Source organism: Drosophila montana, unplaced genomic scaffold, assembly GCF_035044405.1.
Source record: "Drosophila montana isolate Dmon_TW-CO22-7 unplaced genomic scaffold, ASM3504440v1 contig_3468_1, whole genome shotgun sequence".
Lineage (NCBI taxonomy): Eukaryota > Metazoa > Arthropoda > Insecta > Diptera > Drosophilidae > Drosophila > Drosophila montana.
Window position 1 is genome coordinate 919,861 of NW_026998349.1, and position 22,210 is coordinate 942,070.

At 43.5% G+C, this 22,210-nt stretch overlaps 1 protein-coding gene across 1 annotated transcript; it reads left to right on the forward strand.

Moving 5' to 3' along the window:
• Positions 1-1,844: 1,844 nt before the first annotated feature.
• Positions 1,845-12,350, forward strand: LOC135434931 (mucin-5AC). Its single transcript, XM_064691743.1, has 4 exons — positions 1,845-2,128; positions 5,453-8,219; positions 8,259-10,128; positions 10,201-12,350. The coding sequence occupies exons 1-4, from the start codon at positions 1,845-1,847 to the stop codon at positions 12,129-12,131; spliced, it is 6,852 nt and encodes a 2,283-aa protein (XP_064547813.1). The 3' UTR covers positions 12,132-12,350.
• Positions 12,351-22,210: the final 9,860 nt, after the last annotated feature.

The following is a 22,210-nucleotide window of genomic DNA, read 5'->3' on the forward strand; positions in this document are numbered from 1 at the left end:
ATGCAACAATCGATAAATATCGAAATGACACGCTCATAAGCAGAGCGATAAACCTTATGTAAAAAGTATTCCATAGAGTTATCGATTGATGTTAGCAATAGCAAAAAATCGATCTTCGATCGGTAAATATTGAACAATAATAAGTATTGACCAGAATAGCAAACAATAAATATCGAATTGATACGATCGTCATAAATAAATTGAATGCTGGCATTTAAGTATGTGTTTGACAATTTGTCGATAAATATCGTATTGAATAAACAATAAATTTTTTATTATTCCCGTAAAAGTCGTCGGCTAACCTTTCTTAATGGAAAACCAAGTGAATACTGTCAATTAGAGCTGTGTTAGATTGCTTATCGATTGAAATCGATAGAACGCTTTTCTTATATGTTAAAGCTTAAAGTCTATTATTGATTATTATCGATACATCTAATTAATACGTAAACTAGGCATAAATATATGAAATGGGAAGAACTTATCGTTAACTATCGAAGTAAATTCTTGGGATTAGAGAGGTGATACATTTTAAAGTGATAATTATCGATTGTAATCGAAAACACGCCTTAGCTTACATGTAATGACGGCTTACGTTAATTGTAGTTTTACATAGACCTGCTAGAATCATTCTGATCGATAAATATCGATAACAGACACAACAGCACAAGCTCGTGTGCTCGTTGCCTTAATGTAAAACTAATATGCTCGCTCTAATATGCATTTATGCAGGGTGTAGAAATACTTTTGCCAACAAAGTATTTATATTTGGCATGTGAAAACTTTGCTGTCAGCTGGAGATTTGTGCAAATGATAAGGTCTGACAGCTGAACTAAGCTTAATGCGTATAATAACATGGCCAAATGCCGGCCCCACCTGAATGCTGGAATGATTAAAGACAAGATTAAAGCGCGCCCCGTAATAAGCGCGAGTAAAGTGCAGCAGCTGCCGCATCGAGTTGCAAATAGATGTGTGCATATGCATATGCCAGGCAACTTATGCCCAAATTGCCGTGTACTTCAGCTGAAGGAGGGGGGGGAGGAAGAAATACTGGTGTGGTAAGGAAGTTAAGGGGAGTTGAAAACATGCTTAAGCTGCAAAGACGTCGCGTTGGCTGCAGCTGCCTCTCTCCAAAGGCATTTTAAGCTATGCAACACATACGCACACACACACACACACACGCGCTCCTGCGGCTGCTCGTTATTATTAGCATAATTACAGGCGCATTAGCGTGCTGCGGCTTTGGGCTTCAGGTGGCTAGGCAATTGGCTGTGCTACCTGATTATGACAGCCTAAAAGCCTGCCACAGGCGACTCCTGCCTTGCCACATTAAAGCCGCACACAAATTTCAATACTAAACACATAGTTTTAGCTCTTAAATAGAAGAATTAAATGACTAATTAAATGAAATTAATTAAATTACAATATGTTTGCTTATGAAAAGTTATGGAAATTGTATAGGCTACAAATAAACAAAACAAATCAATTTGCAAATTGTGATTCCGTTTATTGCAAATAAAAATATAGAATTTCAGCTCTGATTTTTATACGAATATATATATTTTTGCTGTCTATCTAACTAACTGGGTCATTTTCATGTATATTGCATTAATTAGTTTTTCATTGTTTTCATTTTATTTTTGCAGCTTTGCCACGCTTCATGTTTACGCAACAGTCGCCCCACGCTCAACATTAAACAGCCAAAGGTCACAGAAGGAAGTTTTTTACTTAAGCCGAAGCTCAAACAAAAACAAACGCGCAGCTAAAATCAACACAGAGCGAAAGGGAGAGAAAAAGCTGAGTGTGGACGCAAAGAACTAGGGACTAGGGACTAGGACTAGGACACAATGCGTTTACAGCTGCTCGGGCTGCTCTGCCTGACGCTGGGCGCCGCCGTCGCCTTCGCCGCGGCCTATCCCAACATCAACAGCAACACACAGTCGAAACAGCCAATCTACACCTATCTGACTACATCGAGCACGTCCAGCCACAGGAATGAGCCAGCTTCCAGTGCCATGCAGCCGGCCATTGTGTATGAGGCGTCTGTGCCAAAGCAGGAGACGCGTCCCGCCAGCAACGGCGCAGCCTCAACCACAGCTGAGGTGGCATCAAAGAAAGTCATCGGTTCCAGGTGAGTGCACGCAGACACACACACACAACTGCCTGATGTGCGTGCTTTTTTTTATATTTTACACACAGCAGAGAACGAACCACCCAAAACCACCCAAAACCACCCAAAACCACCCGAAGCACCTATTCCACTTTAAGCCAGCGCTGGCTTTGTTTGCGCTTGTTGTTGCTGTTGTCGCTGGTTGTTAGGCAAAGTCTTTTGTTTGCACAGCTTTTTGCAATTTTTGCCACTAATTGAAATAGAATTTCCCTTTTGTTGTTGTGTGTGAGGGGGGGGGGGGGGGGGTTGGCGTGGTCAGTTGGCAAATGCCTTAGTATTTTAATTAATTTGCTCAACAGGCGCCACTTGACGGGCGGTCCGCGCCGACCCCACAACAATAAAACACGTGGCATAGCTAGCGGCGCGCCATTTCAAAAATAAAACAACAAAATCAAAAATGGAAATAGAAAAAAAATAAAAAAAAAAACAACAACAACAAAAAGCCTGGCACAAATTGAGTGCTCATTAAGTTCAAATCAATGCTAATCAGTTGGCTTTTCCGGCGCTTTCTTCGTTCGCTTGGGCATTGTCTTTTCATGCTCCATGCCAAAGGCAGCGCGAGTTTGACAAATTTATTGTTCTCCAATTAACAATAATATCGATGAAAATCGATTACAAAATATCGATAAGTTTTGATTACAAAACATCGAATAAAATATTTATAAATATTGATAACAAAACATCATTTTTAATATACATAAAAATATCTATAAATACTGATTACAATAGATCGATTAATAGCCAACGATTAATATCGATTAGAAATATATCGATGAAGATAGGATACAAAATATTGATAACGGTTGATTATACAATATATAAAGATAGATATCGATCGTAGCTGTCGAGTACAAAAGTATCGATAAATAACTCCCAAAAAATATCGATAAATATCAATTGAGAGTGACAGTTCTTTAAGCCTAACTCGAAAATTGTAAGAACAAGTTGTAAAAGACTTGTATCTATCCTATCATATTAAATATAGAGTATTCAAATATTTCACAGTTTCGATACCTCCCCCAATATCCCTTAAATTAGAAAAAATAGCACATTTTAAAGTACAGAGCTTTGCACTTTGGTATACACACATATTTGTTTGCCAAATTTAAGCCTGGAAATTTTCATAAAGATCGGACTATAAATACCGAAGTTACTCAAGAGTGTTTTCCTATATATAGGAAGGGAAGAATCAGCACAGTTGTGTGTGTCTTTGTGTATGTATGTAGTGAGATCAGGTTGAATATTGGTAACAGAAGCTGACTTTAGGGCATCTCCTAGTCGTGCATGCCCGACCCCAGCACTCCTTCTTCCACAAACCCATTAATGTTTGGGGCTTGGTTAAGTCCCGCAACCCTTAAGCACAGCTGTTCGGGGTAGAAATTTTCATGAAAATTAATATTTTTGTTGCCGATTTTCTTGTGCTTCTGTTCTGTTGATTCTGTCAGGATTCTCGCGTCGTTTCATATTAATACCGACGCATAAACAAATTCACAGACTTCGCGGCATATGGCAGACAGTGCTCGACTACTCGGCCAGATAATGATAACGAGCAGCTGCCGCTGCGGGTCTTTCATTATGATAATAATGATAATACGGCTGTTGGAGACGCCCTTGATAATACAGCCAGATATCCGTGCGTCTCTTGTGCTATGCTTCAATCGACTCGGTGGTTTATCGTTTTGTTTCCACAATACATAAATAAAATGCAGAAACATTTGTATTTCAGTTCATTGGCAATTTCCTGCCGTTTGTCATTAACGAAAATTTAAATTCAACAACGGCAAAAAAAAAACATGGCTATTGAAAAACCATTTTTATTATAATTTAAAAGGAGCGTATGCATTTTTATTAAATGGCAGAGCAATTTTTTTAAATTGAATAACTACATTAATTATGTGTTTTAAAAAAAAATATAGTTTTTCTTTTGTTTATATTTTAAATACAATAATTATGCGCATTCAAATTTGTTTAATCCTTTGTTTTTTTCTCATAATTTCACATTTGAAAAAAGGTTTTCATCTTAATTTTATAAATACTATTTTGATGTCATAAATATTATTTTCAAATGTGCGCATTTATCCCATTGAGACATTATTTTAATGTGCTCATAATTGAAGCCAAAAATGTATTAAATAGATTTTAAATCATAATCATTCTGTTTTTTTTTTAAGCACATGAAAAGCCCGTTTTAATGTTAGCTTATTTTAATCAGGCTGTCAAAAGCATATAAATTAATTATGTAAAATGATATATATATGAATACAAATAAATATATATATATATTTTTTATAGGGAATTTCATTGACAATAATATGTTTGCGACAATTCAAATGAAAGATAAATGCATAAAAAATTTAGAATTAAATTGGTAGAAGTAGATATAGGGCAGCTTTGTGGTTAAATCAATACCATATATCCACTTGCTGGCAGAAAATTAGTTAATTAATAACTCCTTGAACTGTTGGAACTGTAAAAGCCTAGGTTTGAGCCAGCACGCTGATTCGAACCATAAGGCGTGGCTTTGAAGCGAGTCATGACTCAAATGACCAAAAATTTGTGTGGGGCTTCATCAGAACAAACGGTTCCTTATATATTCTAGATATATTCTATATATATTCCATATATATTTTATATATATTCTCAGCACCCTAAAACATTTATAATTTAAGCTCAGGTGCTTAAAAACTAGTGAGCTTTTGCATGTATTCAATTATTTGCCAGTCTCGATATTTGCGAAGTCGTGATTTTTAGCTGCCTGGATATTTATCACAGCAGAACTGGCAGCCAGACAGTTGGACAGATGTATGACATGCAGTTAGACATACATACATATGTACATATAGAGCAACAGCTGCATATGACGAGGCACGCGCGACTCACGTGCTTAAATGTTAATGATGTGCCATACGAGATTCTAGTATATGAAGTGTGTAGCTGTAGCTCCTGGCTCCTGGCTTCTATCTGCACGAAATACAACAACGTGTAGCTATGTTAACTAACTGCCAGCTAGGCAAATGCGAATGCAAATGCAGCAGGCAGTTGGGTTGGTTTGGGCTTGGGTTGGGTTGGGTTTGGTTGGGGGCGGTGTTCGAGCGTGACTGTGTGACTTTCGCAGCAGCGATTGCAGGCTGCATTCAATTTCCATTAAAATGCCAGCGAATGCGCCGCAAAGTATGCAGCATGACTTTGAAATTTTCAACTTTATCACATTTATTTGCCATTAATCACTGTCACTCCGGCACTCGATAACATATGCTATTCCTTTCTTTTTTTTTTACTCGGCAGCTTGGTCTCCTCGGTGTCCGTGGTGCTCGACGGCAATGAGCCGCAATTTACGGATGCCCTGGGCCAGAAGGTGCCCAAGCCGCAGCCCTCGCTGCAGGTTGCGAGTCCCATAGATCTGCTCAATCCCGATCGTTACGAGTTCTATACCTTCGATGAGCACGGCGAGCTGGTGAAGCGTCTGATGACCATGCAGGAAATCCAGAGCATTGTGGCCAATGGCGACGGCGATGGACCCTCGATAATACACACGGCGCCGCAGCTGGAACACGAGCCGGAGAAGAAGGTGCAGGATATTGTGGACAGTGTGCAGAATGTGCTCAACAAGGAGGTGGCCAGCAGCTCCTCGAAGAACAGCTCCGGTGAGCTGTTGCCCGTGTTGGACACACCCGACGTTTCCTCCTCCTGGTCGCTGATATTGCCAGCCATCTTTGGCAATACGGGCGGCGATATATTCCCCCAGCAGAAGCCCCAGCAAATTGTGATGACACCCGAATCGGAGCTGGTGGACACTTCGACACGTGCCGCGCCCACCACACAGCGTGTGACGAAGAAGCCAAAGCCCGCCAAGCGCAAGCCGGGCAACCGACGCAAGCCCAGTACCAGCACCACGGAGATGACACCGCAAGTGGTGCAGGAGGATTTGGATCCATTGGAGTCCGTCTACACGGGCATACAGCAATATCAGCAGGCGGCGGCCAATATGCACGACTTTGATGTCGCGCACATGCAGCCCATTTACCAGAAGCTGCCCAGCACCACCGCCCGGCCAGAGACAACCACGCGACGCGTCTTCTACAACAATCAGGAGATAGTACACACGCCCAGCGCCTCGTCAAGCACCACTGAGCAGCAGCATCAGCTGGCCAAAAAGCCGGGCAATGTGCACCGCAAACCCACACAACCACATCGCGTGAAGAAACCCAACGGCAACACGAGCAGCACCACTCAACCCACTGGCGGCAAGCAAAAGGTAAAGAAGAAGCCAACAACCAGCACCACCAGCACCACCAGCACCACCTCCACCACAACCACCACCACAACCACAACCACACCAGCACCTCCAACAAACGCACCCGCTGAGACAGCACCAGACACAACAACAACCACTCAGGCGCCCGTCTCGACCACGCCCACGAAGAAGAAGAAGCGCAAGCCGACGCGCACACCTGGACACACGGCCACCACCGGCGGCAGCAACAAGCCCAGCAAACCAAAACGCAAGCCAACCACCAAGCCCAAGCCACAACAACAACAACAACAGCAACAGCAACACCACCCAGCCGCTGAGCAGGCAGCTGCAGCCTCTGCACCACAGCAGCAGGAGGTCAGCACACAGAAGCCAGCGCGTCCGCATCGGCCGCAAAAGAAGCCCAAGCCCACCACAACGAGCACTAGCACCACAACGACAACAACCACCGTGGCGCCCACCACCAGCTCAACCACAACAACAACAACACCAACAACAACAGTTGCAACTGAGCCAGCTGCACCACAGCAGGAATCAGCCGAAAGTGCAGCACCACACGAGCCCGTGCAACACGAGCCTGTGCATCACGAGCCCGTGCACCACAAGCCCGAGCACCACGAGCCCATCCATCACAAGCCTGCTGCAACAACAACAACCACAACTACAGAGGCACCCAGAACCACCACCACAGCTGCAACCACCACCACAGCGGCAACCACAACGACAGCGGCAACCACAACGACAGCTGCTCCCAGCACCACCAGCAGCAGACGGCCACCCACACTGCATTATGAGAAGCTGCATGGCAAGCCCGGGCATGCCAGCACCACCAGCAAGCGGCCCACAACGCTGCACCACCAGAAAATAAACGGCAAGCCTGTGCACAGCGTAGCAACCACTGAAGCCAGCAAGCACACCGCCAGCTATGGCCACATTAATGCGATACCAACAAAGAGCACAACAACGACAACAACAACCACCAGCACCACACATGCGCCCGTGTACCCGGTGCCCAGCTACGACGCGGAGGCCACTGAGAATTTGCCCACAATTGTGGCTGTGCAGGAGACGGCCGAGGAGGATAAGACGCAGCTGAAAAAGACGCCGCTGCCGTTGCCATCGCTGGCCCTTTTGCAACAACAGCTGCAACAGAGCGCACCACCATCGCAGGCAGCTCAGTTGTCGGCGGTGCAAATGCTCTCCATGGATCAGATTGTGCAGAGCCTCACGCAGGATCTGTTGGCTGGCGACAAGAAGGATGAGAATGCGGCGCCTGTGAAATACGACAGTGCGGACAGCAAGGAGCAGATGGAAACGTTGGCCAACCAGAAGAAAGTGCCCATCAGCAGCAGCACAACAACAACAACAACCAGCACCACCACGACAACTACAACAACAGCAGCGCCCCGGACAAGCACAACAGCTGCGACTACGCCGAAGCCGCTGACCGCGCATTATGGCGGCAGTACGCTGGCCACCATGCTGGATGAGGAAGAAGACAAGGACGACTCGACGGGCAGCCAGCAGCAAACGACGCTGAGCAGCATGGAGGTCGAGCCGGAGGAGGAGCAAACGCCCGTGGTGCTAATAACCGCAAGACCGCAATATTTTACGACCAACCAGGCAGCACCACAGCCGCTGCAGCCGCTGCAGTCGCTGCTGTCCACTGCCCAGCCGGAGCCGGAGACCACAGAGCTGCCCAGTCATATGCAGTTCTTGCTGACCACGCCCATGGCGGCGTACGATGAGAGCGAAACGGAGGCGCCGACCACAGACAGGCCCACGGCTGAGGCCAATCATGTGGTGAAATTCGAGCCACTCTATGCGGATGTGCCCGAGGCTGTGGTCGCCGAGCTGACCGAGCAGCCCAACATCAATGAGGAGACAACCACCGAAATGTCAGCGGCACGTTTGCCCGTCACGGACCGCACCACCAGCACCACCAGCACCACCGATGCCGATGAGGATAGCACCGACGTAACGCCCATGATAGCCAATCTGGTGCAGCAGCTGAATCTGGAGGTGCTCAAGCCAACCGATCAGATCTCCATGGGCAATTTCCAGACACAGGCAGCCACGGTGGCATCCACTCTGGTGGATGGCGGCAATACGCTCGTCTCCGACATTTACATGAACTCGAACGAGACCAAGGATGAGCTGCAGTTCCTCATGTCCGATGTTATACAGCAAATCACACAGGACGATGACGAGACATACAAGCCAGCCGATGACTCGCATCGTTTGACCAACTTTGCCCAGCTGAATACATCATTTTTGCTGCCGCCAAGGCCAAGCACAACGGAAGAGCCGACGAAGCTGACGGAGCAGGAAATCACAACCGTAAGACCCAGCCAAGAGGAGCACAGCAAACAGGAAGCTGATTACATCAATACGCCAGCACCAGGGCTTGCTCCGGTGGAGAGCAGCACATGGCGGTTGCCCGTGTTGTCGCTATCGCAAATTTATGCGCAGCAGCAGCAGGACGAGGATGATGAACAGCAACTGTTCGACTCGGAAAGAATCGAGCTCCTTAAACCAACCGAAGCAGCAGACAAACAGGAAGTCATTGAGGAGGAAAAGATGGAAGAGCAGCCGGAGGAGCAGCAGCAGCAGGCGGAGAAGCAGCAGCAGTCGCAGGAGCTGCAGCAGTCGCAGGAGCAGCAAGTAGAAAAGCAGGAAGAGAAGCACGAAGAAAAACAGCAGGAGGAGGAGAAGCAGCAGCAGGAGGAGGAGAAGCAGCAGCAGCAGCAGGAGGAGAACCAGCAGGAGGAAGAGGAGAAGCAGCAGCTGGAGGAGGAGAAGCAGCAACAGCAGCTCGGAGAGCAGCAGGAGGCAACAACAATGCCGCCAGCAGACACCACCGAAGCAGCAGCAGCAGCAACACCCATCACTGAGCAAGTGCAGCAGACGGAGGAGAGTAGCAAGGAGACCAGCTTGGCTGAAGAGGTGACAACGGTGTCGGGAATGGAGCAGCTGCACGACGAAAAGCCAGACGCGCCCGAGCGCGATAGCGAGGAGGAGCAAATGCCCGAAATGTTGACAAATGGTTACAACGAGCAAAGCCAAGCGGAAGCCACAACAGAGCAGTTGGAGGCAGACACCACGGAGCAGGTGCCGGCAGTCGAGGAGCTGGCAACAACAACAGCAGCAGCAGCAGCTGGGTCAACAAATGTTTACCAGGACGCACAAGAGCAAACATCCAGCGAGAAGGAACAACAGCAAACAGAGAAAAGCGAAGAGGATGCAAAAACGGAGGAGTTGCTGGAGGAGGAAGAGCCGATGCAGAGTGTCGAGGATAGCGCCACAAATGCTGCACAACTGCAGCCGCAGTACAGCGCACAGCCTGCTGCAGAGGAGCAGGAGGAGGATAAGGAGCAGCAGCAACAGACAACAGCCGGCGGCAGCGCGGAGCAGTCGACAACAAACAGCGTGGAGCTGGCCACGGAAATACCCGGTGATATGTCCGTCGTCTCATCCGAATCGGACATGTCGCTCAGCTCCGAGCAGGTCACGGAAAAGCTCGAGCTGAGCACAGTGCGCACCATGGAGCTAAATGAGGAGGCACTGGAGGATATATCCGATGAGCTGACAGCCACGCTAACCGAGGAGGATACCACAAGTGCACAGAAATATTCGCTGGACGATGAGGATCCCTATGTGAAGCTGGGCGAGACGACGGCCAGTGTGGTGAGGCCGCAGCATGTGCCCAGTACGGAGGAGGATAAGAGCACACCTAACCAATCCGTGGAGCAGCAGCAGCCGGAGAAGGAAGAGCAGCAAGGCTACAAGGTGGAACAGGAACAGTCGCTGGAACAGAAGCCGGAGCCGGAGTCGAACTATCACCTCACATTGCCGCTGGCCAGCTATGGCAATCAGCAGGCGGACGAGGAGGATGAGGAGGATCAGGCCGACTATCAGCTGCCCATGCTGCTGCCCAGCAGCAGCACAACTGAGAAGGCGGCAACGACGACAACGCCCAGCACGACCACGCCCTCGCCCACAACCACCACCACCAGCACCACCATGAGCACCACAACCAAGCGGCTGCACACGCTGAAACCCGTTTCGTACTATGTGCAGCCCTCACTGCTCGGCGGCTACAATCAGCTGGAGCCGCAGCCGCCCAAGGTGCTGCCCTTCAATGCCAACAGCAACAGCCTGGCCCAGCAGCAGCAGCAGCAGCAGCGACCGATGCAGCGTCCCGCGTCGCTGACCAATCTGATGGCCGCCTCCACGCAGGCAACGCGTCCGCCTGTCAAGCTGGAGCCAAGTCCGCAGAGTTCGCAGGGCCTGGAGGCATCGACGGCGCGATTGGACGAGGATGTGCTCTCGTTTGCTCGGCTGTGCAATGAGCTGGCCTTTAGCTACTGGAAGGCCATCACCTCGGAGAAGATTAGCTCGGCCAGGAGCTTGGTCATCTCACCGTTTGCTTTGACCTCGATGCTGTCCATGGTGTTCCTGGGCGCACGCGGCAGCACATCGGGCGAAATGAACGAAATACTCAAGCTGGACGATATGGTTAGCTTTAATCCGCATCTGATATTCCGCAACATAACCAATTCCGTGGAGCAGTCTCTGGAGAGCGACATCGCCACGGCTGCCTTTGTGCGCGAAATCTTCAGCGATCGCGCGAATGGCAAAATCCTGCCCTTCTTCAAGGAGAAGACGCAACAGCTCTATGGCGGCCATGTGGAGGAGGTCAATTTCCATGTGGTCAACGATATTGTGAGGCGTCGCACCAATCTGCTGGTCAAGCGGCACACGATGGGCAAAGTTCTCGAATATTTGCGCACGAATAGCGTTTGGGTAAACGGGCCGCTGGCGACGGTGTCGGCGAATCTCTTCCAGACCGATTGCTCGCGCGGCTCGACAACGGAACGCGACGGCGAGATGTTCTTCCAGGTGCATCCGACGGTGCGTCAGCGTCGCCTGGTGCCCATACCCGCGGTCCTCTATCGCTCCGGCTTTACGGCCGGCTATGAGCCCAGGCTGGATGCCACGGTGGTTGCCTTTGGACGCATCCAGGATACGGTGAGCACCATCTACGTGATGCCCGGCCATCAGAGCTCGGTGTCGCCCACCGACAATCTGGATCGCCTGGAGCGCAATCTGGCGGAGCTGGCGTTTGGCCAGGGCAATGCCTGGAGCAATTTGTTGACCTCCCTAATGGATCGGCCTGGCATGGAGGTGCAGCTGCCGCGTTTCTCGCATCGTTCCTTTGTCAATGCCTCGCTAGGTCTGCAGAAGATGGGCCTCAAGGGTCTGTTTAAGTCGGACTTTGCCGATTTGCGTGGCCTGACGAGCGCTGGCAATCGGGACATATTCCTCTCGGACATGATACAAATTAATACGTTCAGCACTTGCGGCGAGGAGAAGATCTCCGATCATCATCACGTCGAAATGTATCCGGCGCCGCCGTTGCGTAAACGCAACAAGGATGTGGACGCCACAGACGATGATGCCTACGATTCGTCCGAGGCAATTGTCGACTTCGGTTCGCTGGTGCAGGAGTCCGCTCTGGGTCGCGGCTTCTACGACGATCTGCTCGATCCCAAGTACTTGGAGCTGCCGCTGCCGTTGCGTCCGCGTCAGGCCCGTGTGCCGGATGCGCCGCGGCTGCGCTTCGACAAGCCCTTCCTCTATTTTGTGCGCCACAATCCGACGGGCATGATACTCTTCATGGGCCGCTTCAATCCGCGCCTGTTGCCATGATACCCAAGCCCCAGCCCCTAAGTAAGCCAAAATACCGACAAATACACAAAAAAAAATAATATTACAAAAAAAAAAAAACGAAAATTGTTAATGCCCAATTTGACCCAGCCCAGCCCAAAAAAAAGGGACACGCCCATGCGGTCAAAGCAATTAAATAGTGAATTGAAATGCCTGCAATTAAGTTAATTTTATGATTAATGCCAATTGCTGTGCCTTAATCCCGCGTCCCGCACTGCAGCACCGATACGAGATTGATGTGCAGCAAAAAAAAAACAAAAAAAAACAAAAGGAAAATACTACAAAAAATACCACACACAAAAATACCATACAGAAATAATATGCATTTTTTCTCGATGCACGCAGCATATTCAAATATATAAATTTTTTTTGCCAGCAAATGTTTGCAGTTTGCTGTAAAATTATTTTCAATTGTTTTAATTTTTTTCTTGTTTTGGCTTGCATTTATTTCATTTGCATTATTATTTTTATACATGCCGCAAACAGCAAAATAAAGTTAAGCGAATTGGCTGCAAAATGCGAAATGCAAATGCAAATGCAATCATGTTTTGGCAACAACAACAACAACAACAACAACACGAAAACGAACACAAAATGTAATTTAGTTAAATAAACTTAAACAATACGCAAAACTAAAAGTTATGTATGCTATTATGTAAGCTTAAAAAATCTAAATAAATACATAAATGAATAAATAAAACATAAAATACAAAAAGAACACAAGAAAAAACCTCACAAATATTTCAAATTGATTCGCAAACACAATTTCAACACAAAAGCTGGCAACGATTTTGCCCAGCTGCTTGCGGTTTAATTCCACAGCTTGTAACGTAAACCGGAAGTGTTCGTGTCTCACTTTTTGTGCCAGTGTTGTGCAATGCTGTCAAACAAAGCATGTGACAGGCAGGCCAACACATAAGGAGACAAAAAAGGGATTGAGGCACAGCACGCCGAACTGTGCATGTCCTTTAAAGCGGTAAGATATAATGGAAGTGCCTAGCTTAGCTAGAAGTCGCCAGTGTTGGGCAGTGCTATGCCATAAGGTTTATATATATAGGGGGAGACTGCATAAGGATGTGTGCCAAAGCTTCTTAAAGCTGTTTTAGTAACTTCTAATAGCAGCCAAACTAAGCCAGAACGACATATAGTTGGATAAGGGGTTCTATTTTGCAAAATAACATTTATCAGTGTTGTGCAACGCTGTCCAATTAGGCATTTGGTAAGACAGTGCATATAGATAGAGTGTTAGCAGTATGCTGAAGTTGGAAAAGTATTAAAAAACGGAAAAGAAAGCAAATATGAAAGTAGAAAGGAGAAATGATGATGAAGTTCATACACGCTACCAGTGCTGTGCACTGCTATGCAATTCAGAACGTTACCAGTTTACGAGACAGGCTTAAATAACACAAAAGCTAAGCCGCAACTGGCTCTAAAAAGAACTGGAAAGTATAAAAAAAAAACCTTAAAACAGAGTAGTTAAAGTAGAAACGACCAGTGTTGTGCAATGCTGTACCTAAGAGTAAAAAGTGAAAACGTTAGAAATCTAAAGTCTAGTAAAATTTTATAGTCTACACGGAAGCTAAACAATCACATTCAGAGCACGAATCCCCGGCTAGAGTATCTATTAAATGTCTCAACCCAAGGCCACATTAAGCACAAGAGCTTCCAATCGAGTAACATCCATAAATAATACCAATAACAATAACAAGCTTGAAGTGGGCTGAAGTTTTTTCTTCCCCCGATAGGATATAGAATAGTGCGACAGAAAATTGCTAGGCACAAAAACCAAAAAACACAGACACGAAGAAAAAGGACAACAAATGTAGATATTTTAATTAATATTTAACAAGAATCGTATAAACGATGCTTATAATGAAATCTGAACGGCTTTGCGAGAGTGTGCGTGTGTGTGTGTGTGCGTGTGTGTGTGTGTCGGTGTGTCAGTGTGGTGTCTGTGGGCGTTTGTTGTGGGCGTGGACGTGTGGGCATGAACTGACTGCCTGAAACTTTGTCAAACTTTTGTATACACGACTTTGCTACAACGTTTCCTGTTGCCGTTGTTTTTGTTGTTATTAATAATGTTGCAGCTGTTGTTGTTGTTGTTCTAGTTGTTGTCGTTGTTGTTGTTGCATTGCGGTTGCGTTGGCAACTCCGGCGTCGACAACTGCTCACTTGCATGTCGTTGTCGTTGTCGTCTCTTCTCTTTTTTTTTTAGCTTTATGCGGTTTTTGCAGCTACCACGTGTGTGTGTGCGTGTGTGTGTGAGTGTGCGAAATCACTGAAACAAGTAGCATACTTTTGGGCCAAACAATTGCCAGGCAGCCAACTGTAGCAAACTCAAAAAACGCAGCAAAACACACAAAAACAACAGCAAAAACACCAACAACAACAACTCACTAGAAAAAAGCAAAACGACTCACAACTAACGACTGCGGATTGCCACAAACTGAGAGTATGTCTATGTGTATATGGCATGCAACACACACTAACACACACACACACACACACACACACTCACATACATGGTGTAGTGTCAATGCGCAGCAATTGTGTCTGCCTTGCAACACAGCAATAGGAACAGAAATGAAGCTGGCTTTTCAAATCTGCACAGAAGCCTGTTACTTGCTGATACCCTGCAATCGGAGCAATGAGGTATTACAGAGGCATAAAGGGTTGTAAAAAGAAGTCTTCAAAAAGGGGCTATGAAAGAGAATTCCAATAAAAGGTTATGAAACAGAGTGTCTGAGATGTTTCTCAACAAAGTATGATACAAGATATGCAACAGGATATGCATCAGCCAAAAGTCTACATCTGTGAGCCTCTAAAGGGACATAAGGGGTTGTCGAAAATCGTATCCAGAAGGGGTTTGAAAGAGGTTTGAAACAGCAATAAAAGGGTCTGAAACAGCGTGTCCAACAGGATATCCAACAGATAATGTGAGCTGCAAAAAATATCACATAGAAGGCAAGATCTGTGAGCTCATATTGGGTTGTAGAAGGAGCTTCGCTATTCGGGTCTAAAAGGGGTATGAAAGTGGTATGAAATAACAATTAAAGGGCTGAAAACCAGGTATCTAACAGTGTTTTTCACAGGATATGCAACAGGGTGCATATCAGTGCACACTACAGTCTATAAGTACCTCTGTTAGATCACAAAGTGTGCTTATATTCTGTAAAATAAAGACATAGACCGTTAAAAAAAGGGTTTAAGGCAAAAAAAACCATGTCTAAAAGGGGTATGAAAGAGCAATAAGAGGGGTTGAAGCAGAAGATCTAACAGTGTGTTGAACAGGGTTTGCAACGAGCTATATTAACGGCGGCATCTGTGAGCCCATATTCTTTAAAATAAAGACATAAAACGTCGCAAAAGGGGTTTTAAAAAGAAAAACATTGTCTAAAAGGGGTATGAAAGAGGTTTTACAGGGAAATCAAAATGCTTCAGGATGTCTAAAAGAGTTATGTACGATTTTAAAAGCTACATTTATAAAACCCGTAAAGTGTGCATATACTTGATCAGCGTCCTGCTGCTTATACCTGCCGATTAAGCTTTATCTGTGTACTATAATTTTATACCCTATAACCCGACATAAAGGGAATGAATATGTTATAAAAGGTAAACGAATGTTTATAAGCCTTATTAATAGATCCATACATATGAGTATATATGAGCACGAGACTGGGTTAAACTACTTTAAAGCCAGCTACAGGGTATTTGCCTAGTCTAAACATGCTCCCATATACAATTTTTTGTTTTGCACGTTTTTCATGTTAACCAAAAACGCAGAAATGCTGCGTATTTTTCATATAATACCAGAGTGAAGCACTTTATTATGCTGCTAATTTGTCATGCAGCTGCGAGCCGCGACATTTTATGCACTAAATAATACTAAAGTGCAACTAATTTGCAAAAATTTGTATTGCTGTCAGTTGTTGGTAGCTGCTGCTGCTGCTGCTGCTGTTTACAGCAACTATTTCCGTTGTAGCCAAGTCGCAATTTATATCCGCACGTGTTGCGCGTCAGGACGCGAAGAGAAAACGGAAGACAAATCTGTCATTGTGCGACACGCTTGTTACTACTACTACAACTACTATTATTATTATTGTTATTGTTATTACTGTTATTGTTATTATTGTTATTGCCATTGTATTGTGTAATAAGAAAAGTATTTTTTTGGCTCTGCTGCCGCTGTTGGAACAATGCGACAGCTGCACAATGTCCGCTCGGCCTCAACCCACAAGCCGGAGCTCATTGTAATTGTTGTTCCACGAACTTTTCCTTTTTTCCCGTTTTTGCTGCTGTTTGCCTTTGTAGCTGGCAGGGTTTCGGTTTACGTTTTCGGCTCTTCCGCTGCTGCTGCTGCTGCCGCTGCTGCTTTTCCTTTGTTTTCCTTCAGCGCTTTGTGTAAAGTGTTGTCTTTTACTTTCTTAGCACCTGTCGAAATTACGCAAGTGTCCCTTAAAGCGGGCGACAACAATAGCAACAACTGCAACAACTACAACAACAACCTTGTTTATGTCTTTAACCCTTTCGGGCACAATGATTTGTTGTTGCGCAGTTGCTAATGTTATTTGCATTTCATTTGGCGCGCCCACGTGTCGTATACTTGATGTAATTTTGGTGTTTTTACCTTTGACCAGCGCTAATGAGTTGTTATTTCATTTTTTTTTCCACCCTCATTATTTTCACAAAACTAAATTCAATATGCGCGCACAGAAACTTTTTTAGCAGCTGCAACTTTTGCCAGCAGCAAAAAATAAACCCAAAATGAAAAAAAAAAAAAAACTTTGACGCTTAATGAACTAGTCACCGCAGCAACCGACTCTGGTGGGTTTACAGCTGCTAATTAATTTACATTAGCAAATTGCAAGCATGTAATTGACTTTTATTGGCGTTTCCACTGCAGCAGCAGCAGCAGCAGTCGCAGCAGTCGCAGCAGCAGCAAACACAAACATTCAGTATGTACTTTATATAGTTCTATATGCTTAGGTATTAGGTAAAGTTATGTGCTAATCACACATTGGAGACACATTTGCGGGCCACGTTTGTCAACTTGGCTTAATTACTTAGCCACCGCCAACAGCAGCAGCAGCAATAGCAGCAGCAACAACAATATTTACAATTATGTAAATATATGTAAACATATATTCAAATGCATTTAAAGATATACACATAGCTATAGCAACTATCATATAAAGCTAGGACACAATTAGGTACATAAAAAAATAAATGGCTTACATATGACTTTAAGTAAAGACAAAGTAAAGTTCCAGCTACAACAGTGTTGTTAAGTGGTACAAATAAAATGTATAAAAATCAGTGTTTAAATCAATAGAAAAACACACCACTTTCTAAGTTGTAGAGCACTACAATATGTCATCTAATGTAAATAAAGTTCAATTAAATAAATAAAAACATAAAAAAAAATATTACAAATGATTAACAAACCATGTCTACAATATGATTTTAATCAAAACAAACTTAATATCAAAACATATCAGTGTTGTAAAGCAGCACAACTAAAATGTCTACAAAGCAGTGCTGTTAAGCAATAAAATAAACACTATAAGTTTTACAGCATTTCAATACGCTAATGATTGCAAATAAAGTACTTTAGCTTATATACAAAAATAAAAAAAAAAAAAAATAGTAAAACAAATGTAAATAACAAAGTCTTAAATATGATGTGAATCAGTAAAAATATCTAAAAGCATTAGTGTTGTAAAGTAATCAACAAAACACATTAAAATGAACCAAAGTAAAAACTCCGACTGAAAATGCAAATAAAGTGCATATAATTAAAGACTAGTAAAAGCTTTTAGCTTTCAATTATTCGCTAAGCAAATAAAATAAATTAATTTCCAAGTAATACCTGGAATATAATCTTCGCCAGCTGAAAGCAATTGGAATTTTTTTCATTTAATTGAATTTGATGTGCAAAAGCCTTGAGGTTAAATATGCGATTTCCATGATTTGACTGGAAAACCAATTAATTGTGGCTTCTTCAGGCCTTATTAGCAATATAAAGAACATAATTTTATTGCTCTAATGTCAACTGCCAAGCGAAAAGTGAGTGTGATTGACGTGCAGATGTCCTGTAAATTAGCCATGCCCAGTTACACAGACCAAATGTGCAGCCACAAATAATAGAGAAAATACTTTGATGTTGAAATATTTATAATTTTTGGAATATGTATTGTAATATAAACATGAGCGCTGAGAGACCCTTGGTGACATTTATGTGGCATTTTCTTAATTACATAAATCCATTTAATAACTACACTTGGCCTTGGGCCAGCGAACATTTCAATTGACTGCAATTTGATTGAGGCCAGGATGTGTCAATCAAAGCGCCTTGCGCAATCAAGCGCAAATAATACCAAATAATTTACAAGCCACAATCATCGATTCCATTTGCCAGCAGCAAAATGTTTGCAATAATTATATAATTTTCATCTGGCTAAATAAGGCATAGATAGGATTTGCTTAGCTTGTCGACAGCTTTTGCCTGGTTTATCAGTTAATGGCTGGCATTGTGCATGCAACTGCTGAAATCAGTTGCTGGTTGGTTGGGCGGAGGGGAGGGGAGGTGAGGTTGTGTGGGGAAGAATGCAATTTTCAGGCCAAGTAGCTTAGAGACTTGGGCACAATTGTCTACACAACTGGGGAACGATAATTTGAGGGGGCAAAAAGCGAAATGCAAAACGCAAAAGCAAGCAACACTCCAAGGATTAATTTGAGCGCGAAAAGTGAAAGCACAGCTCGAGCTTTTCCCTAGCAGCTGCAGCAGCAGCAGCAGGCAAGTTGTGGAAAATTTATGTTATATATTTCAAGAATTATGTATTCGGTTTTGTGGTTTTGGGAACTAACTGAAACGAGAGCTGGCGCGCGGCTTTAAGCTAGAATTGAAATCAAATAAAGGGCGGATGGGCGGGGCAGTTGGTCCAGTTGGCGTGCCATAAATATTGCCACTAGCCGGCGGCCGAAATGGCGACAAAAGCTGGCCACAAGAAAGCGCTAGACACGGCTCAGCATGCATGCAACCCATGAGGCAAATACACACACACACACACACACACACACACACATATGCTTGTGTATGTGCAAACAGTTTTGGACAGCAGCTCCGCATGGCGCCGACAATGTGTCCTAGTCCGGTAGCTTCTGGGGCAGTGCGAGTCCAGAGAGTCCATGCGACTGTCGGCAGGCTGCCGCCTGCCTCTGTGTGTGTGTGTGGACAGCCGGCGGCGTTGCCAAACGATAAAACAGCAAACGAAACAACAACAAGGCAAACAACAAACAAACACAACAACAACAACAACAACGGGGCAAGCAGCAAACATTGCCGCACACCCAATATGGTTGCTAAACAAGTTTTTGTTATCTGCATTCGCTTCGTTTTTGTATCGAGTGTTTATAAATGTTTATGCCACGTAACCCGACACTGTTGAAGGGTATATGCGACACAAGACACAACACAATAAATACTTATTTATTTAAAAAATTTAGTTTGAGCTTTAAGTAAGCTTTTAAACTATTTTGCACATAAGTAAGCTTTGTTTATCATTTATTTAGCTGTTTATGAAAGCTTAGGGCTTTGCATTAATCTTAGCTAAGAGAAGCTTTTTCTTATTTGAATGTGCTTTCAGAATTATAAACAGCTTTCATTCAAATTAAAAGCTTTACAGCATTCTTAGCCAAGACGCGCTATGATTATTAAAGCTTTTTGAAGCTTTGGTGTACTTTCAAAATTATAGGCTTTTACTCCCGTAGTATTTTGTTAACAGCTTGAAAGGAGCTTTAGTTATTAATCTTATTCGAAACTTTCATCTGCTTTTGAAATTATAATTAGCTTTCATTAAACCTTATTAAACCAATTAAACCTTTCAAGAGCTTTGAAGATATTTTTTATAAATCTTATAATTAGTCCTGTTCACTGCTTAGAACCTTTTTATACGTTAAATGTGAATAAAGTCTACTGTAACCTTTGCATGAGCTTTCAGGATCTTTGGAAAGCTTTAGTAGTTTAACCTTTTATTAATCTAACAGGTTAAGTTAGGCATTAGTTGAGCTTCCAACACAAATTAAGATAGTTTGAAGCTTTCATGTGCTTTCAAAATAATTCTAATTTATAATTAACAAAAAGCTTTCTAGATTTAGTTTCTATGTAGAAAAGTAAAGGGATCGCAGTGTGTATAATTCGTTTTATGTTGTCAAGTTCTTTTCGAGGCCAAAATGTATATATTTTCTTCGTTTCCCTTTCCATATACATATATATTTAAAGTCCAAGTCCAAGCGTCTTTTTAGGTCACATTGTCACACTGCCTTTTTTCTATTCTCCTGCTTTTCATAACTTCCACTCTTAAAACTTTATACAGGGCATATTAGATTCGACTAAGCTGCAACTGTTGCTTTCTTACATGAGTTTCAATGTTGCTGCTGTCCCCATATATCTATATATATATATGTGTGTGTGTGTGTTTGTGGGAGTGTGTGTATTTTGGGTATGGGTGTGCCTTGCATGTTTTACACTGGACCGCAAATTCTGATTTAATTTTTTTGTTTTTTTGGCATATTGTAAACTGGTCCTTTTTGTGTGTTGCTCGATGTTTCAACGCCTGCATTTAAAATTAGTCGCTTGTAGTCGCTGCGGTTGTCAAGTTGTTGTTGTTGTTGTTGTTGTCGTTGTTGTTGTTGTTGCTGTTGCTGTTTGTTGTTGTTGCTGTCACTGCTGCCAAACGATTTTCATTTGCAACTCTTTGGCAACTTGTTTTATGCGACACATATTTAGTAATTAAATTTAACATGCCCGACGACAGCTACAGCTACAGCAACAGGAACAGCAGGCTGGCAATTTAAAAGTCATATGAGCATACAAATTTAATTAGATGCCTATTAAAGTATAATCCCGAATTGGTTAAAGTTTTCACTAATGTAAGTAATTATATGCAGCTGCGTTTATACAAGCCCGCGGGCAGCTGCATAATAAAAAGGCGGAAATAGCTTTAAATGCAATTTACAAAAGTTATTCGTAGTATGAATTATGTCCAGTTATGCTATGAAATTAGAGACTTTTGGTAACAGGTGCGTGAAGGTGAAGTCAAAGTAAGCATCCGGTGTATAAGATATATTATATATTATATATATTATTATAATATTATATTATGTTCTATATTATAAGTAGACATGCCCATATCTTATACCATAAACTAGGCTATATATAATTATACTTATTAATATTTTTATAAATAAATAATTATCTATAAAGTTTCCAAAACCTAAGCCCATTTTCGATTTTATATTTGATTTTTTTTATTTAATAATAATTATATTTTATTGCTTGACATTTTTAACATAATATTAACAAGCTTTAATTCCCCTCAGCCAGAAGGGAAACTTCCGCTAGAGAAATCCCTCATGCAAACAAGTTAGCCCCTAAAAGTATGCAGCAGAAATTTGTGTTTACACAATCCAGACTATGTCAACATAATATGTGGCTAATTGGAATATATAATCAGAAGAAAGTGGAGCATTTAATAAATTTTAGCCAGCATATTGTGAGTAGCGTATAGCAAAAGCTGAGCTTTATTTGCGCCAAATTGTGGGTCTATAAAATAAATACGAATTTAATCAAACGCACTCACACACACACACAAGCGCAGGCAATGTAAACACGGGCAGCACATATAAATAAATATACACTAACCTGCAAGTTTAATGTGTGAGGGGGGAGAGTGTGTGTGCTGTGGCAGCTCGGGCTGTAACGACTCGCGTTGTTTTCATGCCAAATAAGCTTTCATAAATAATGAAAACTGGCGCTAAAACAGCGCACGTTTGTTATAAGCAGCAGCAGCAACATCAACCAGAACAACAACAACAAGAAGAAGAAGAACCACAGCAAAGCCAACAGCAACGAGCCGTGCACAAATTAGTAGCCAAGGATTACCGGCAATTATTTTCATTGTATGCATTTGCCGCCATTATTTTGATTGCTTCGTTTGCTTTTGATGCCCAAGTCCCAAGCCCTGACCCCCCCAACCAACCCCTACTACCCCGACCAAAGA

Excerpts from the sequence above, each read along its gene's own strand:
- LOC135434931 (XM_064691743.1), top strand. The coding sequence starts at position 1,845 with ATGCGTTTACAGCTGCTCGGGCTGCTCTGCCTGACGCTGGGCGCCGCC. Across the intron at positions 2,129-5,452 it reads AAGAAAGTCATCGGTTCCAG|CTTGGTCTCCTCGGTGTCCG; the intron begins GTGAGTGCACGC and ends TTTACTCGGCAG. Across the intron at positions 10,129-10,200 it reads GAGGCCGCAGCATGTGCCCA|GCTACAAGGTGGAACAGGAA; the intron begins GTACGGAGGAGG and ends AAGAGCAGCAAG.